General features: G+C 37.1%; 2 protein-coding genes across 2 annotated transcripts in view; one reads left to right on the top strand and one right to left on the bottom strand.

The window, feature by feature from the left end:
• The window catches only part of PIK3C2G (phosphatidylinositol-4-phosphate 3-kinase catalytic subunit type 2 gamma), a 185,241-nt gene extending 175,943 nt beyond the window's left edge, over positions 1-9,298 (top strand). Inside the window, exons 33-34 of the mRNA XM_034063146.1 lie at positions 951-1,076; positions 6,263-9,298. Of these exons, the coding sequence (XP_033919037.1) occupies positions 951-1,076; positions 6,263-6,415 (279 nt within the window). The 3' untranslated portion in view covers positions 6,416-9,298. The remainder of the gene's footprint in view (positions 1-950; positions 1,077-6,262) is intronic.
• Positions 9,184-16,268, bottom strand: part of PLCZ1 (phospholipase C zeta 1) — a 45,205-nt gene continuing 38,120 nt past the window's right edge. Inside the window, exons 11-13 of the mRNA XM_005148148.2 lie at positions 13,301-13,433; positions 11,901-12,050; positions 9,184-9,266 (exon numbers count right to left, since the gene is read on the bottom strand). Coding sequence (XP_005148205.2) covers positions 9,184-9,266; positions 11,901-12,050; positions 13,301-13,433 — 366 coding nt within the window. The remainder of the gene's footprint in view (positions 9,267-11,900; positions 12,051-13,300; positions 13,434-16,268) is intronic.

The following is a 16,268-nucleotide window of genomic DNA, read 5'->3' as shown; positions in this document are numbered from 1 at the left end:
CAAAATACATGTTTTATAGTTTTTCATGATTAAGTTTCTTCTGGGTTCTTTTAAAGCCTCTCCTACTACCAATGTGGTTTCTGAGTCATTGTAATGTTGCTTTAGGAGTGACCTTACAGCTGTTCAGAAGTTATCAAAAAACTCCCCATACACCAGCATTAGCTTATAGCTGAGCCTGGTTAATAGATTAGCTCTGCCCTCAAGTAGCTGCCATAAAATGGAATATCTGGAATAGAATAATAGAATCACAGAATTGGAAGGGACCTTAAAGATCATCTAGTTTCAACCCCTCTGCCACGGGCAGGGACACTTCCCACTGGCCAGGTTGCTCAAAGCCCCATCCAGCCTGGCCTTAAACACTTCCAGGGGAGCCTCATATCATTCAGTAACCTGAACTTGAAAATTACAGCTGAGTGGGGGAAGAGATTTGAAAGACTTTTATTGTAAGAATCCTATTCTGCCCATATTGCTGCAGGAAAAGCTCCTGACTTTTCTATAGTACTATGCTTTATGAAACACCCTTAGAAACAATCAGTTCTCCTCAGCATCAGCACTGTTACACAGGGGTTAAAATCGATAGGAGCTTACTCGCTAGAATCCAGTTTCTGTGCATTGCTCTGGAAAATGGAAGGGCTAGACTCTGTATCAGATTAAGCACAGTTAAAGTAGACTGAGGCTTAAGGGTTTTCCCATCAGAACATAAAATATTAAAGATAGGCAATTTTATCTTGTTCTTGTATTATTCCATTTCTATTTTCCTGATTCAATGTTAAGCTGAATTCTAAGAATCCCTGATGTTTACTGCACTAGCACTCCGGTTTAGCCAAGAGAATACTGAGAATCTAACATGTTTCTGTGTCTGCTTAAAGTCCACATTTCATTTGGTACTTTTTATTTGTTTTCTTTGCTAGAACATGGGCATTCATATTTATGACCGTTTTGTTTTTCAGCGCCTCCCAGATGGCTCTGCCCCAAGTGCACATGCAGAATTCTATCTTCTGCCGGATCCTTATGAGGTCAGTCAAAGGAAAACAAGAACAGCTCCAAAAAGCTCTGACCCTACTTACAATGAAATTGTGAGTACCAGTCACTTTTTTCCACCATTTCTCACTTGATTTTCTTTGCTCGCTCTTGAAGTAAAATAACAATACAGCATTTAGAGCTGTTGCAATGAGTAAGATCAAAAAGGAGGAATATATCATAAGCTGAACCACAAATAGGACAGTCTTCTGCTTTCCATCTTGCTCAGAAATGAAACAGTCTCTTTATGTCCCTCTCTTCAGGAAAGCAGTTGGATTCTTTCACTGCTTTATTTTACCCAATAACCACAGTTACATGTTAGCCAAATGAGACCAAGTGCTGTTGCAGCAAAACCAAGGCTGTTTTCAATGCAGATTTTTACAATAACATTAAAAAGTACTAATTGAATGGATGCTATTATTCATATTCACATTTGAAAATCAACAATCAAATTGGTTGGCATTGTCCTAAATGATAGCACAATAATAAATAACCAAGTTCTTTTTATGTGAAAAAGCTAGCAGTTGACAGCCATATGTAATTACTTCACACACCACTGAAATACTCACGCCTCTGGGGTGAAAAGAAACAGTTGTATAGAGAAGCATTTATAACAGAATGGGAAGTGGCATAAACTATATTCTTTTATAAGGGCAGGTTTGACTCAAACAGTATGAAGATGATTATAGTTGTTGCATATAAGGACTCTCCTAAAGACTTCAAAACAATTTACAGACATCTTTGAACAGGTTTTAAAGTGTAAGGCATGGCAAATACTACCCCTCCACCCTTTTTGATAGATAAGGTATGATGAAACATGAGTTAACTGAGACTGAGAGTCCTTATCTCCTCATTTCCCAGTCCTGTGGTTTTAATGTTTTTCTTTTCCCACATCTATTTGATTACAAAAGTTAACTACTTACTAATGACTTTCAGTGCTTCTGTAAGAAGTAATATTGCTGCTAACAGCCAAGACAGATGGTATCAGAGGGTGTACCCCTCTATGGTACTGCAGTAGAATAACAGAGAACTAGGATTTATTTTTTGTTATGTTCTTTCCTTTTTTTGGCAATCAAAAAGACGGTGCAATGAGTGCAATTGACCTGTCTGAAAAAAGTCCTTTACATTTGAAGGGTATTTAAAGCAAAGAAATATAATATGATAATATGATTATATAACATTCATTCTAAAGTATCCCAAGTGTACTACAGATAAGAACCAGCCAGCAACAGTGGAAGTCAATTATTGTGCTAATCATTTTTAGATCAAGTTGAATGCAAGAAAATCCCAAATCAGTCAGACAATAGTCACTGGGAGGAGGTTTAATTGTGGTTATGGGGCATTCCAATGCTGTTAAAAGAAATTCCATGAGAACTTTAATATCCTTTACTCAAAACTCACAGGCTTCTTCACAGATGCTCTATCTTTTTCACCAGGAACTGCTAATCTCAGTGGGAACATATGGTTCCATTGAACTTGGACATTTCAAACCGATGCTTGTGCTGTTAGCAGCTCTGTTCTTCCATATGTGATGTAATTCTGTATGCATTTTCTGTCCAAGGCTGGTAGACTGAGGCAAAAGCCGCCCCAGGGAAGAAAAACTACTAAAAATATAAGTCAGCTGTCTTTTAAGTTAGTTACTGTCCAAATGCTGTGTACAGAAATGTACCAGCCTTTTTTATGAGTTCATAAGTTTTTATTAAAGCCAAATCGCTGGAAGGAAGCTGTATATTAATTTCTTTCTGTGTTTGAGACTAAAAAAAAGTATGAAATGTGCTTCTCTTGGGTATTTTTGGTTTCAGTTTTGTACTTCTATTGCTTATGACTGCCTACAGCAAATTATTGGCCTTGCAAAAGTGCATTTTACTTTTGATTTTTACTCATGTGTGTGAGAGTAAAGACGTGAAAATCCAGGGAGGCTGACAATAGGATGAACTATGCCAAATATTTTGGAGTTGCTTTGAACAAGCACTCCTTTTTGTCTCTTGTTCCTTTATTTGGATTTGGGTGTTTGTTGCGTTCATGTTGGTATAACATTGCATTAAAAATGATGGTTGAGAAGAAGAGGAAAATGGAATGCAATGTGAAGAGAAAAAAGATATATACTTGTTTATAGATCAACATTAGGAATCAATGAGTTACTCAGGAGGTTCCAGAGCAGTAAAAGAAAGTAAAAATCTGAAGATAAATCTGAATGATTGAAGCTTAAACTCTTGCCAGGAAAAGCTGCAATGACCAGAACCAACAGCAGTGGGGTCTTGCTTATATATGTATCATCTGCCCCGAGACATGATTGAAGGTCTCAGTTACCCCAGTTTGTCCCTTGAGTGTCTGCATGTACACACACCCACAAAATAAGCAAACCTCCAAGACAGAGCAGAGTGTGCATTGCCAGAATGAAGTCAGAACAAGACCTCTCTCAGCACTGCCCTTGAGGTGTGGCCAAATGGGAGCAAATATACCTGGACCACATCAGCGTGTTGGTGTTACTGCAGTTGCCCTTGGAGCAGAGGGGACGCTGGCCTGAAACACACAGAGTAGCCCCAGCAAGCTTGATGGAAGAGGAGAACTGTACCAGGAGCCACAGCTGCTCCCTCAGCACCATGTGTCAAAGATAATTTGGACAATTAAAAGCAAATCTAGGAACTGTGCCATAGCTACCTAAGGAGAAGCAACTGTCCTGCATTTACAATTAAAATGTCATTAGACTCCTGTAGGTCAACAGTCCTTCTCTTTTTGGAGCCAGGTATTCTTGAATCCCAGCCTTAACTGTCCCACTGATTTGCTGCATGGCCACACATAAATCACCTCCATTTGATCTGGCTGTATAAATGGGAGGCAAATATTCTTACTACACAATCATTTCAGGACTTAACTGTTCTGATTATGAAATTCTGGTGCCTGTTTTATCCTCATACTAATTCAGCTATCACCAGACCTTTCTTCTGTCCCTACATCCTGATGATTTATACCTTACTCCAGTTGAATTAGTAACACCGTTTTAGAAAGTTTTTAGGGGTCATTTGAATGCTACACACCCTGCACTGTAAGGTATGTCACTGCTCACAGTTTAAGCTTCCTTTTGTCCAAAGATTGAAATTTGTTAATTTCCCCAGTTCACACCTGTTATAATCTACTATACTGAGTATTTCCTTACTCTTACAGCTTACATGTACATTTTCGGTGATATCAGGCAATTTTCTTTCCCCCACATCCCGTGGCAGTGTTCATCAGCACTGATGATCCCCCTGCATCATGGAGCTTGGTATCCTGTGCGTTGTGCTTGCTGCCAGGATAGCTCGATGTCCTGCTCAGTATGGCACTCGCTGCGACATCTCTGCAGCTTGCAGTGCAGACAAAATCACTGTGCGGTCCCACGAGGGCAGCCGAGGCCATAATGGTCCACCCCTGAAGTTCAGAAGCCACCTTTGTTGCTAAGCAGTGAGAGGAGCATTGCTGATGTGCAGCCTCTATCAACTCTATGGCTGTCTGCAGAACATCTCCCTTGGCCATTTCTGCTTCTTGTAATTGGAGGTACACAGAGGTCTCAGTAGTCCAATGTAGAGACCCAAGCTAGAGGGAGCTCGGTCTGACTTTTCCTCAGTATAGACTACATTTGAACTGCAGGGTAAATCCAAGCAGGTTGACTGCAAACACCTTTTAGGCAGTTTCACTTTCCCATTCTCCTGAAGTGACAGTATGTCATTGTGTTTGCTTTCTAAACTGCACAGGGAGATTAAAATTTAAAGCATTTTCCATTGCAGCTAAAATAGAAAATGATTTCCAGCCATACAAACTTTAGATTAAATGTACTTCCCTTAACAAAGCTTACCTTTCAGGCCTGAAGCTGGCTGAGAACATTCTTTCACATTTTAGTAACCCACATGCAGTTCACTCAGCAGTTTTTGGTTAATGCAGAGACTGAAATGTAGGAATCCGTTTTGAATGCAGCTTGTTCTTGTTAGCCTACCACTCCAGACTGGCTTTTTTAATTCAAGAAATACACCATTAACCTTTCATAATTAACCTCAGTGTCTTCTCATAGTATTAAGGTAATTTCAAGGATATTTTAAAACTATAGGACTTAGTAATCTTCTAAAGAAATGCTAAGCAAGCTGTCTCATTTAATTTGAAAAGTATTAACAGCACTAGTCTAGTAACAGAAACATCTAAAGTTAGTAAATTCCACTTGCTAAATTGGGTCCAAACACGGAGATGTTCAAATCCTACAACTTTTACTGAGTGGGATGAGCTTTGTGTTATGTTTAATATTTGACAACCCCATTAAAAACTGCAAGCATTTTTCTAATGGGCACATTTGGATACAGTTAGCAACCAGAATCATGCATAAAGTGATTTGTATTAAAATTGTAAAATTTATAGAGGTTTTTTGATCTAGAACATTTATTAAATTTAATGGAAGTTTTTGCTTAGAAGAAAATATGGTTTTGCTTTGGCTTGATCTCTTTTACTCTGGTATGTAGCACAAGGTTTAATCGCAAGCACAGTACTGAGGAAAAGTTCTGAGGTACTGTGTGCATTGATGTGATATGCCTTTGTAAGACATATCAATGCAACAGAAAGTTGATTTAAGGTACTACTAATGAACACATAACAAATGCAGCATACATAGGTTACAAAAATTGACATCAGCACTATTTTCCTCCTGTTTTTTTCTGATTTTGCAGAAAAACAATGCCATTTATCAAAGCATCTGTTATGAAAAGATAATCTACACTTCTGCAAATTTAGCTATCTTTTGTTTTCATGCTGCTACCCATGATAACCTTCCATCTGAATCTCTTCTCCAGAAAATCAACTATATTATAATTTTCTGGTGAACTTCATGAAGGAACTGATATTTCTTCACATTTGAATTCAAAACTCTGCATAAGTTAGGGTTTCAGGGGAAAATCATATACACCTTATTTTTTCCTCAAGAGTTGCCCACCACAGGTTTGGAGATGCTTGGTAATCAGATTTCACAAGCCTAAACTGGCAGAATCTCTTTTATATAAACTACATATGGTCAGATATATTTCTGAGGTAAATTCACCAAGGTAAGTGAACTTGGCTGATGGTCAGTAGTTTGTAATTATGACCAGGAATTCAAAGCAATTCTTACAAAGTTATATTGGTTATCCTGAATGCTGTACTAAAGTAATTGTTTTACCTGTCAAATAGATCTACAAATCCATATAACTGGGGTGTTTCTTTTCTATTTCACTGTATGTTATTTCAGGTTGTGTATGACAAAGTCACAGAGCTCCAAGGCCGTATACTGAAGCTTGTTGTGAAAAGCAAAGGAACATTTGTGGGAGCTGTTAACATTCAACTGAGCAGTGTCCAGTTAAATGAAGAAAAGTGGTATCCGCTGGGAAACAGTGTAATTTAAATGTTGTCTGAGATAATTCAATTATTTATCCACTAATGTTTCTTTATCCCATTTCCCACGGCACATTTTGTCTCAGTTGCCCTTGAGAATATGCAGTCATCTGCTGATCGCATACCTTAACATTTCTAGTCATAAGGCTGTTAGGTTAAAATTGCTACCATCTTCCTGCAACAGATTCCTGCCAGTGTGAGTTTAAGAAATCACACACTAGGAACCTGTAGCATCATGCAGGAAGTACTTATGATAGCAATAAAGGCTTTTGGTTTGTTTGTATTAAGTAGTACGGTAAGAATGTTAAAATCTGTACACACTGAAATGTGGGGCCTAATTCTTTGCCCATTAATTTGACTGTGTTGAAGCAATGCTGATAATAGTGTAATTTGTCAGCCTCCCCTGTGACCCCACTGCATATAATGATTTCACCAGAGAACCATGGGATGGTTCCCTGGGTGCCAATACATTTCAGATGTCTGGCAAATTTTACATTACATCTTATACAATCAATACTTAAAAAAAGAAAGAACTTGAAAGCTTTGCACTTTACACAGTTTGGGCAATATATGTTGGTGCACTTTTAACTTTTGATGTAATGTACCATTCAATTCAGGATATTAATTTGTCAATAAGATATGTAGTTATTTCTTTTATTCTGTCATTCAAGAAGCAGGTATAGCCGGCTATTTGTGGGAAGAAAGGAGAAGGCAGAAGCTAATGTCACAACTAAAACACAGTGAATGTGATCTTTCGGTGTGGTATTTGTTAAAGATTACACTATAAGGAATCTGTTCACCAATCTTACTGCATTGCATTCTTACTGCTGCGTAAGGGAATCAAGTCAATACATGCATTGACCTCAGGGCTATAAAATGTACATATACATATTAAACAATGAATGTGAGTGGTTCCTTTGAGCTCACTGAGGTAATTATGGGCTCTGTTCTTCAAAGCATTTTTACCTACATTGAGGAAGCACTTAAGCACATCTTTAAACATTTAGCATGTGAGCAGCCAGATTGAGCTGTCCATTACTGCCAGCCTCTTAGACACACATAGCTGACCATGTATATGTACCTTTCCAGGACCAAGGGCACATTTTTAAGGCACAGGAGACATGTTTATTTGCGATCTGATCTGCTGTAAAAGTTTAAGTTTCCATATACTGACTAGGTCTGACATTTGTCCTACCAGATAGAAAAGTGGTCAGCAGAGGGATAGTAATGGCAGAAGCTGAACATAATTGCCTTCTTCTCTCAAAGGATACTCACAGATCAGTCTTTAGAAGGTAGTGTTGTATAAAGCTCCTGAAATGGGACTCAGAATGTTATTTAGGAAACTAAATAAGCTGGAGTTTTTTTCAGCATCAAACCAATTGACTATGTCACTTGGTCAGTTTTTATCTGAGGATAATTTCCCCAGGCAATCTGATGTATTAAACTCCTCTGTAAAGAGAGCTGGGGGGAGCTCTGCCTGAATATTAATATTATTAACATTCTTCAGAGCTGAAAAAAGATATAAAATATTTACCACATAAAAGGGATATTGGCTAGCATACAAATGTGATCACTACAAAGATCAGTAAGTCTAACATGTCAGATTATAGGCCCTCCTGGGTAAAGAATCAAGTGTCTTGTCACTCAGGCACAGAAAACATATTGAGGCCAGATTAAACGTTATCAAATTACCTGACCTTACAGTTCAATATCGATTTTAGCATCTTCTTAGTCTACTGTCTTGGTTTCCTTATTATATCTGTAATGTAATTTTCTAATAGTCTTATTTCCTGTGACATTTTCTAATCATTGTTTACTGGTTACCCTGATTTTCCATCTTAGAGCAACATTACATAAAATAACATTAACATGGCATTAAATAAGAAGAGCATTAAAATGTAATATCAGAACTGTCTGCAAACATCAGCAATACTTTTCAGTATTAAAGAAATAAACCTATCAAAATAGCATCCTTTAAAAGAAAACACCACATGTTTGAGTAACAAAGCTGTGATTAACTGGGTAGATGATACTTTCTTGTGGAAGCTCAATAGGGCTTCAGTTTTGTAAGGAAGATGGGAACATTGTGTCTTATGGGCAACATCTACACCAATAGCTATATCAGGCAAGAAGCTGTCCTCAGAGAACTTAAATCACACAATCCGCCCTTGCCTGTTCAAAAATTCTTCTAATTCACCTCAAAGCATTGTACTTCCTATTTCCTGAGTTCACAGTCAGATGTATCCTGAGCGCCCTGCTGTTATGAGGAACACAGCACTTCACAAATCAGTCTGCGAATTATTTGTCTGTCTTTAGCAGCAGGGGTTTGAAGACTAATCTGAGAAAAGGTATTGATATTAGCATCTGAGTTTTTATCATTTTAAGAGTTGTTTTTCTCCTCAAAACTGTTTCCCAGGTAGCAAAATTACAGTGGACATAGGCATAGCCCAATCAGAAAGGGTACATTGCATGTGTAATTTTTCCTGTTTTCTCAGAGAGATACAATGGTAAGAAATCTTGTTCTATACAAATGAATATGTCAGTTTAACATGCTCAACATTTTGCTGTCTCAGATCATAAATATTAGACCATTTTTCTCAGTAATTAATCATAATTTTGAAACTACCTGAAAGTGAAATAAACAAGAAGTCCCATTAGCTTAATAAAACCTCAAGAACGTACCACTCTGGAAACCAGACCACGGGGCTGTTGCACGACAGGTGATGTTGCTTTATTGAGCAGGGGGTGATCGTTCAGAACTGTTACTGCAGAGTGTCATTAGTAGTACCATATATGAACAAACAGTGATGCAGGTTTGAGACTGGTACCATGTTTGTTCAGCAGGGGAACATTACGGTAACCTGTAAATATAATGACACTTTATTAGTGTATTAACCACAAAGGTTAAGATGGAGTGGTTTTATGATCTATGCAAATAAGGAATAATTTATGATTCTCTAAATAACTCTAAAATAAACTGAAATTATACAAAACCCGTATCCCATTTCTACTGGTTTTGTCCTCTACATTTGCAGTATTCAAATTCTGGTATGTTTTAACACAGAGTAGTGAAAAACTCCAGTGTATTTTAGGATGTGAGGTTTTTTTTCAAGCTAAAGACTCAATGATATTTAAACATGGAGAAAGCATACATTTTAACATCCAAAGATATTACGTGCTGCATGCATTGTTCTGACAGCAAATTAAATAGCTTGTGAATCAAGAGTGCTAGTGCATTAGAGAAGAATGTTGCTGCAGCAGTAAGGAACTGTCCAGCGAAGGTAGAAAATAAGTGTAGTGTAAGATCTACCATGACATCTTAACTGTGTTAAGAATCTCTTTTTATATATGAGTGATTCCCAGTATCAGAAATAGGGTATGCCTCAGAAACTACATGTTAATCTGGTTGTCAAAGCACTTGGAGAAACTATAGTTCTCAATTTCACACTTAATTTACCTCTTCAAAGAGCAAAAATCCCCTCTCCAAAACCCTGAGCCTGTATTTCTTTAGGTCACTGTAAATGTCTATTATTTCATAATAATAATGTAACTTTTGATTAAGAAACATGTTCTGTGTTTTATCTATGTATATGTAACGGCAGCTATTTAAGTAAGTTAACTTCTGGGCAGCAGATATTAAAGCTGAGACCAGGCAATATGCATCTGAGATAACTTTTAGCAGTTATCTCAAAAGTATCTAGAAGACATGATTTATTTCCTCTCCAAAGATGCATTCAAGGACAAAGACTCATTTCTAAAGACCATGTTCTAGCCCCTACCTAGAGAGTATTCTACAAGGCATTCTGAAAGGAGTAAAGCTTTCTTATAGTATGAAATAATTAACTATTAATTTATCCAATGATAATAGCAGTAATAATTGAACTCCTGTCTACATAGCAGGCTCAGTGGGACAGGGACTGTAACCCAGGACCCCACTACTCTTGTTAAAGGTTAAAGACCATCCAGTTAGAGAATTATTCTCACTTTCAGCCCTTCTGAATATACCTACTTAATCAGAGCATACCTACTTAATCACTGCATGAAAAATCAAATACTGGTACATGTAGGCAACAAGCATTCTTCCCCAGTGTATGCTACAACTGAGCTGGGAGGCTGCTGCTGGGTAAAGGAAGGCAGTGATGATATACATTTGAATTCTTTCAATAGAAAATCCAGTGGAGGGTGGCAATGGCACAACTTTGTCCCACTGCCTGTCAAAGAAAAGAAAGATAGAAGCACTGCTCAGCTTTTGGAAGCACCTTGCCCTCAGGGATATGAATCCCAGGGAAGAAGGCTCAATCATGTAATACACATTAAAGCAATTGGTGCCATGAAGAGTAAAACTGAAATCCTAACTCATTCTTCAGCATAGTTTAGACAGTTCTTTCCTAAGAAGAATGAACTCCCAATTTTGCCTGAAATTTAGACCAATTGATGTTTTTTCAAGCATATGCAAGCCTCAGTGTCTGCTACATAGGTTTGTCTCAGACATCCTGAGTTGGCATGGGTTTTTAATCTTTAACCTATAATATATAAGTAAAAGGAAAGTAAAAGGTGATCAGTGTAAAATTTATGTTGGAAGAAAAAAAAGAGAAGTGTGCTTTAAGAGTAATGTCTTTGTTCTTGTGTAACTCCTGAACCTCAGCTAAGAATCACAAACAGCTTTATGATTTCAGGACCTGGAAAGAAAAAGCCATTAAAAGTCCTGTTAACCGTAATAAGAAAGGCACAGTGCTGGCTGACTGCTCCAACATTTTGCCTTCCATCTTCATTCACTAATAAAAGTTGGTTGTTTGTTTTGTCAGAAATAGCTTTGGAAATTCAATATAGTAAGTAGCCATTTTACATAAGCTTTTCTCCTTGGCCTGCTGACTTCTGTGTCTGCTCTTTATGTGCTGCCTATTAATCATGTACAACTCCAGAAGCTGTACACTAAAACAAACAGTAGAATGAAAATTACCACAGATATTTTCCTTAATTTATATTCTTAATTCTCCACTCTGAAAAACTGAGTTTTTAGCTGGTTACCTGAGCATTAGGGGTTTAGTTTTTGGTTGATTTGGGGTTTTGGCTTTGGTTTTAGTTGTTTTTTTTCTAACTTCGCTTGTATTGGGTTTTGACCCCTAGTAGAAAGTGCACAAAAATGTTGCCTTTATAGTGCTTCTGACTAATCTCTTTTCCTGTTTCCTATTGCAGTGTGTTAAAATACCATCTGAGACATTATTATCTAAAGTGGAATACTGCAGTAGAAATGATTGACTGTCATTAATATCCTTTTGATTTCTACACTGTGGAGTTGCATTTGGAAACTATGGTTACTTAAAAAGAGTGTAATTTTTACGTATGGATATGCAATTCTCCTTTGGGAGATAAAACATAATGCTGTACTCTATCAATCATGCAGTAATGATAAAAGCCTGAAATACTGTTGGTTTTTGGTGTGGGGGATTTGGGGTTTTTTGAGCCATTATAGGTTGCTCACATGAAAATATTACCTTTATTCAGGCTGAGCACTGGTAAGGTGTATTGACCAATGAAGTCATTTGAAACCACAGATATCTCATCCTCCACACAGAAGCGTATCAATGCCAGTTCTGGAACTTGGATAGTAAAAGAGAAAGTTTCATCCCATCTAGGGCTCAAAGCTGATGAAAAGAGAAAAATATGCAGTATGAAGATACTGATTCATTCATTCTACTTAATACCTGAATTATTGTATCTCCTATCAATAGTCTGAACTGGTAAAGATTCATTCTTTTTCCCTAGATTTCTGTGCCCATTTAAACAAATGATGAAACTTCCACTGACTGCAGCAACATATAAGTCATACTTTTTGTATAGATTGTGAACTATCAGTTCTCAGAATGAAGCAAACATAGAGAGCTTGGGACTTGCAAGCCAGCCCCTTCTAAGAGTCGTCATATATTAGCTACATAATAGTGTAAATCAAAAGCCTAAGAAAGGTACTGTCATCTCAGAAGACAGTAAAGTGGGACTGATAGCCAGGTTAAAAGCCTCTTCTCAATTGAAACTTTCCTGTAGCCATACTGATTTTCATGGTTTTGCCAAAATTTCTCCTTTTACAGCACTGGAAATGAGGCAGGAGCTAAATAAATTAAGGTATCAAAGCAATCACTTGACTAGAAATACGAAAAGAGGATGTGGAAAAGGAGGGAGGTGCTTTGTCTTGAGAAAAATTCAGCGGCCAATTTAAAACAGCAGCCATAGAAGCTGAGAGATCACAGGGAACTTTTCGTCTGTGGCATAAAGAAGACCTATATAATAAAGGTAAGTGAATACTCAAAGACAACTACAAAGAGTACACTGTCAAGCAATTAAGAGACTAGTCCTACTAGAAACTTCAGATGAGCTAAGTGGTTAAGTCACAGAAACTTCAGAAAAATAATTTCTTTAAATTTAACAATTTGTGTGTTGGTTTTGGCTGGAAAAGGGTTAATTTTCTTCATATCAAGCCGTGTGGTGCTATGTTTTTGATTTGTGACCAAAACAGTGTTGCTGACACATCAGTGTTTTAGCTATTGCTGAGCAGTGCTCACATAGTGTCAAGGACTTCTCTCTTTCTCATGCTGTGTGGGGCTGAGCTGCTGTCCAGAGTGAGCCCACAACAATGAGTAAAGATAATGCATTCTATCTTCCTGCAGGAGAGTACTACTAACTAGGAGAGTTCATGCTTCCTCAGCCTACTAGTCTACAAAAATGGAACGTAGCATGAACTTCTGCTACAGATTCTGTGCCAGAATATCCTAGTCTAGAGAAAAATAATGGCAGTCTCTATCAGTACATAACAACTTCTTCAGATGAAAAAAAAAGGGTAATTCATTATAAAATATTATTGTGCTTTGTTCACAATCAAAAGAGTAAGACTGATGCTTACCATTGCTTTTTATAACACTAGATTTCTTTTTTCTTCGATCTTCTGGAACACCATAAATTTCTATCTGCACCAAAGGGTCAGCTTTGTTAGTCTTCGACAGGTTACTGGGTGGCAGCTGATGACCACTGATGAGCTGAAAAATTATAGTTGTAGTTTACTGAAATAACTAAGAATGAACTTTACATAGTAACCATGTAGTAGTCATAGTAGCAAAAACTGTTCCTTCAGAAAATACTATAAGCATATACCAGTCATAAGATGTTATAATATACATATTAAACGTAATGAGATAAAGAATGTGGTGCTTCCCATTTAATTTAATTCTTGGCTAATTTCATAGAATAGTTTGGGTTGGAAGAGCTGACTTTTAAAGGTCACCCAGTCCCACCTACATTAATGAGGGATGTGTTCAGCTAGACTGAGTTGTCAGAGCCTTGTCCAACCTGACCTTGACTGTTTCCAGGGTTGTGGCAGCCACAACTTCTCTAGGCAACATGTTCCAGTGTTTCCTCATCCTCATTGTAAAAAATACATAAATCTGATACCATCTGATACCATGCTTTAAATAAAAATTTTCTGGTTTAAGTTTTTATTCAATATTTAGTCATTAAAATTATACTTTATTACCATGCAAAATAATAATGTTGGGGAAATCAGTCTTAGGATTTTTGCATTTTCTGAGATCAAGCTCATAAATTCTTATTAAAGCTGTGTCCAGTGGACCAGCACTAACACCCACAGTAACATCAGCATTATGTTACAGGGTATGTAGCAGAATGCATTACCTGTGTTCCTTCTCTATCACAGCAACACATAAAACCTCTGCATTTAGTAGGCTCCCTGATGTTTTTCTCCTTAATTTAGTTAGCTACCTGGAAATTTTGCCTCACACTGCCCTGTAGTCTGGCACCCAGCCTAAGAAAGGATTTATGAAAGTCACAACTTTTTCTGTTTCCTATCTACAGTTCAGAACACCTAGGAGAGAATAACCATCTGTACTGTAACCTGCTTTTAGAAACAAACGTAAGGAATATATCAAGAGAGATATACAAGCCTGCAAGCCTAGGTGAAAGATATGACTCCTGATCCGGATCTCAGGACTAAGCATCAAAACTCATGATACAGATCCTTATTCCCATCAATCACCTAAGAGTCAAACCCCACAGATTCTACTTTTTGCTTAGGTATTTTCTGTATCACCTTCTTCCAGAAACAGTTGTAGCCTGAAATATTGAAGAACAGTGGCTTGGCAAACCCTGGTACTGTCCATTTCTTTCCAGAAAACAGCTAACACCTTCACTATGTAAGATCCAAGCACTGATGGACTGCCCACTTACAGGGGAGGCTCTTTGACATGCTTGAATATCATGATGACAATTCAGACATATTGCCCAAGTCCTGCTTCCCAATCTTACCCCACTGCCATATTATGTCTAACTATGTTTCCCACAGGGTAGGAAAAGAGGGAGATTTTTTCTGCACACAGTGACCAAAATCCGTAAATCCAATTTTTGAGAACCAATGTGAAGTAACAATATAGAGAGAGTAACAAATAACACAGTAGGCTCGGAAGGCTTCTTATGGAGTACCTTGCATATTTGTATTTCTGCTTCAAAGGCTATATGCTTGTTGATGGGAATTGTGGCACATCATGTTAAGAAGGATATTGAATTCCATAAAATTGGGCCCTGTGTGATTTTTGTGTTCACTCACATTCTTCACTCAATCACAGTCAGTTTGAGAAATTTGACCCCCAGTTGTTTTATATCTTTGCCTTCTGATAAGTAATTTTTCCAATCTCTTCTTTAGCAGAAGCTGGTTTTCCTTTGACTCCTGCCCCTGACTCTTTTTGTCTTCAACCACTTCCTGGTTTTTGCTGCTTACTTTATCAATGGGGCTCTCTGGGCTCTACAGTCCCTCAGCTGTTAGGATGCTGCTGCTTCTTCAATACCCAACCTACATCCTCAGTCTATAAAGCTGCCTATCTCTTTTCCAACCTCTTCCAAACTCTGAAATTTACTTACAATTATCAATGATTTTGTCTGTCTCATGCATTACAATTGTGGATTTTTCCTCATCTTAATTACAGCTTTATACAGATAAGGGCTAAAATAACTGCTGTATATGCATGGGTGCTTGAAGTCCAGTAATGTCTATTCATAATTGATATGCTTACTGTTAGGACACTAAGCTGTTCTTGATTAGGTGCATACATTATGTAAGTATTTTATAATTGTTATTAACTAATGCTTTATCTCTACCATTTATTTTTCTGAAAGAAACAAAATATTAATTATACACTAATTTTATGCTAATTAAAAGACATTTATGCCTGTTGTGTACTATGTAATCAGAAATAGCACTTTTTCATTGGAAAAGGTATTCTAAATAGTGAACAGTTGCAAAACATCTACTTGAACTCTAAGTTTTTTTCTAACCCATTATTTTAAAAAGGGATGTATTTCTAATAGTTTAAAGAAGTAAGTCAGATTTTAATTTGAGAGAAGTAGGAAGTAGAAATAATTCAAAAGCTTATTGATTCAGCCCTCTTTTTATACTTACTTATATAATTTTAGGACGATAGCTCTTTATGTATGCACGAGAAGAGAATGAAATCTAAAAGCATAAATCTTATTGTATCTTTAAACATTTCCATTTGTCACTTAGCATTATAATAGTATATGTGGTACCCCTAATACTTAAAATTAACACCAAAAGTGCACGTTTAATTTTTATTCAGATTTCAGTCTCCACAATGGTAACTGACAAGCCCCTTTGTCAGCTACACTTGAAACGCAGTGAAAGTTATATTTCTGCATATAACACCATGAAAACTCATGTATTTTTACAAACTCTTACACCTCCTGAACACCTATGTATTTTTAGCAAACAGAAGTGAATTACATATGGGAAATCATCCAAATAGCAGTAGATACTATATGACAATTTTAACATGTTGTTAAGAAAA

Source organism: Melopsittacus undulatus, chromosome 5 (assembly GCF_012275295.1).
Source record: "Melopsittacus undulatus isolate bMelUnd1 chromosome 5, bMelUnd1.mat.Z, whole genome shotgun sequence".
NCBI lineage: Eukaryota > Metazoa > Chordata > Aves > Psittaciformes > Psittaculidae > Melopsittacus > Melopsittacus undulatus.
Note: the sequence above shows the minus strand (reverse complement) of the source record. Positions and strands in the feature narration are given on the sequence as shown.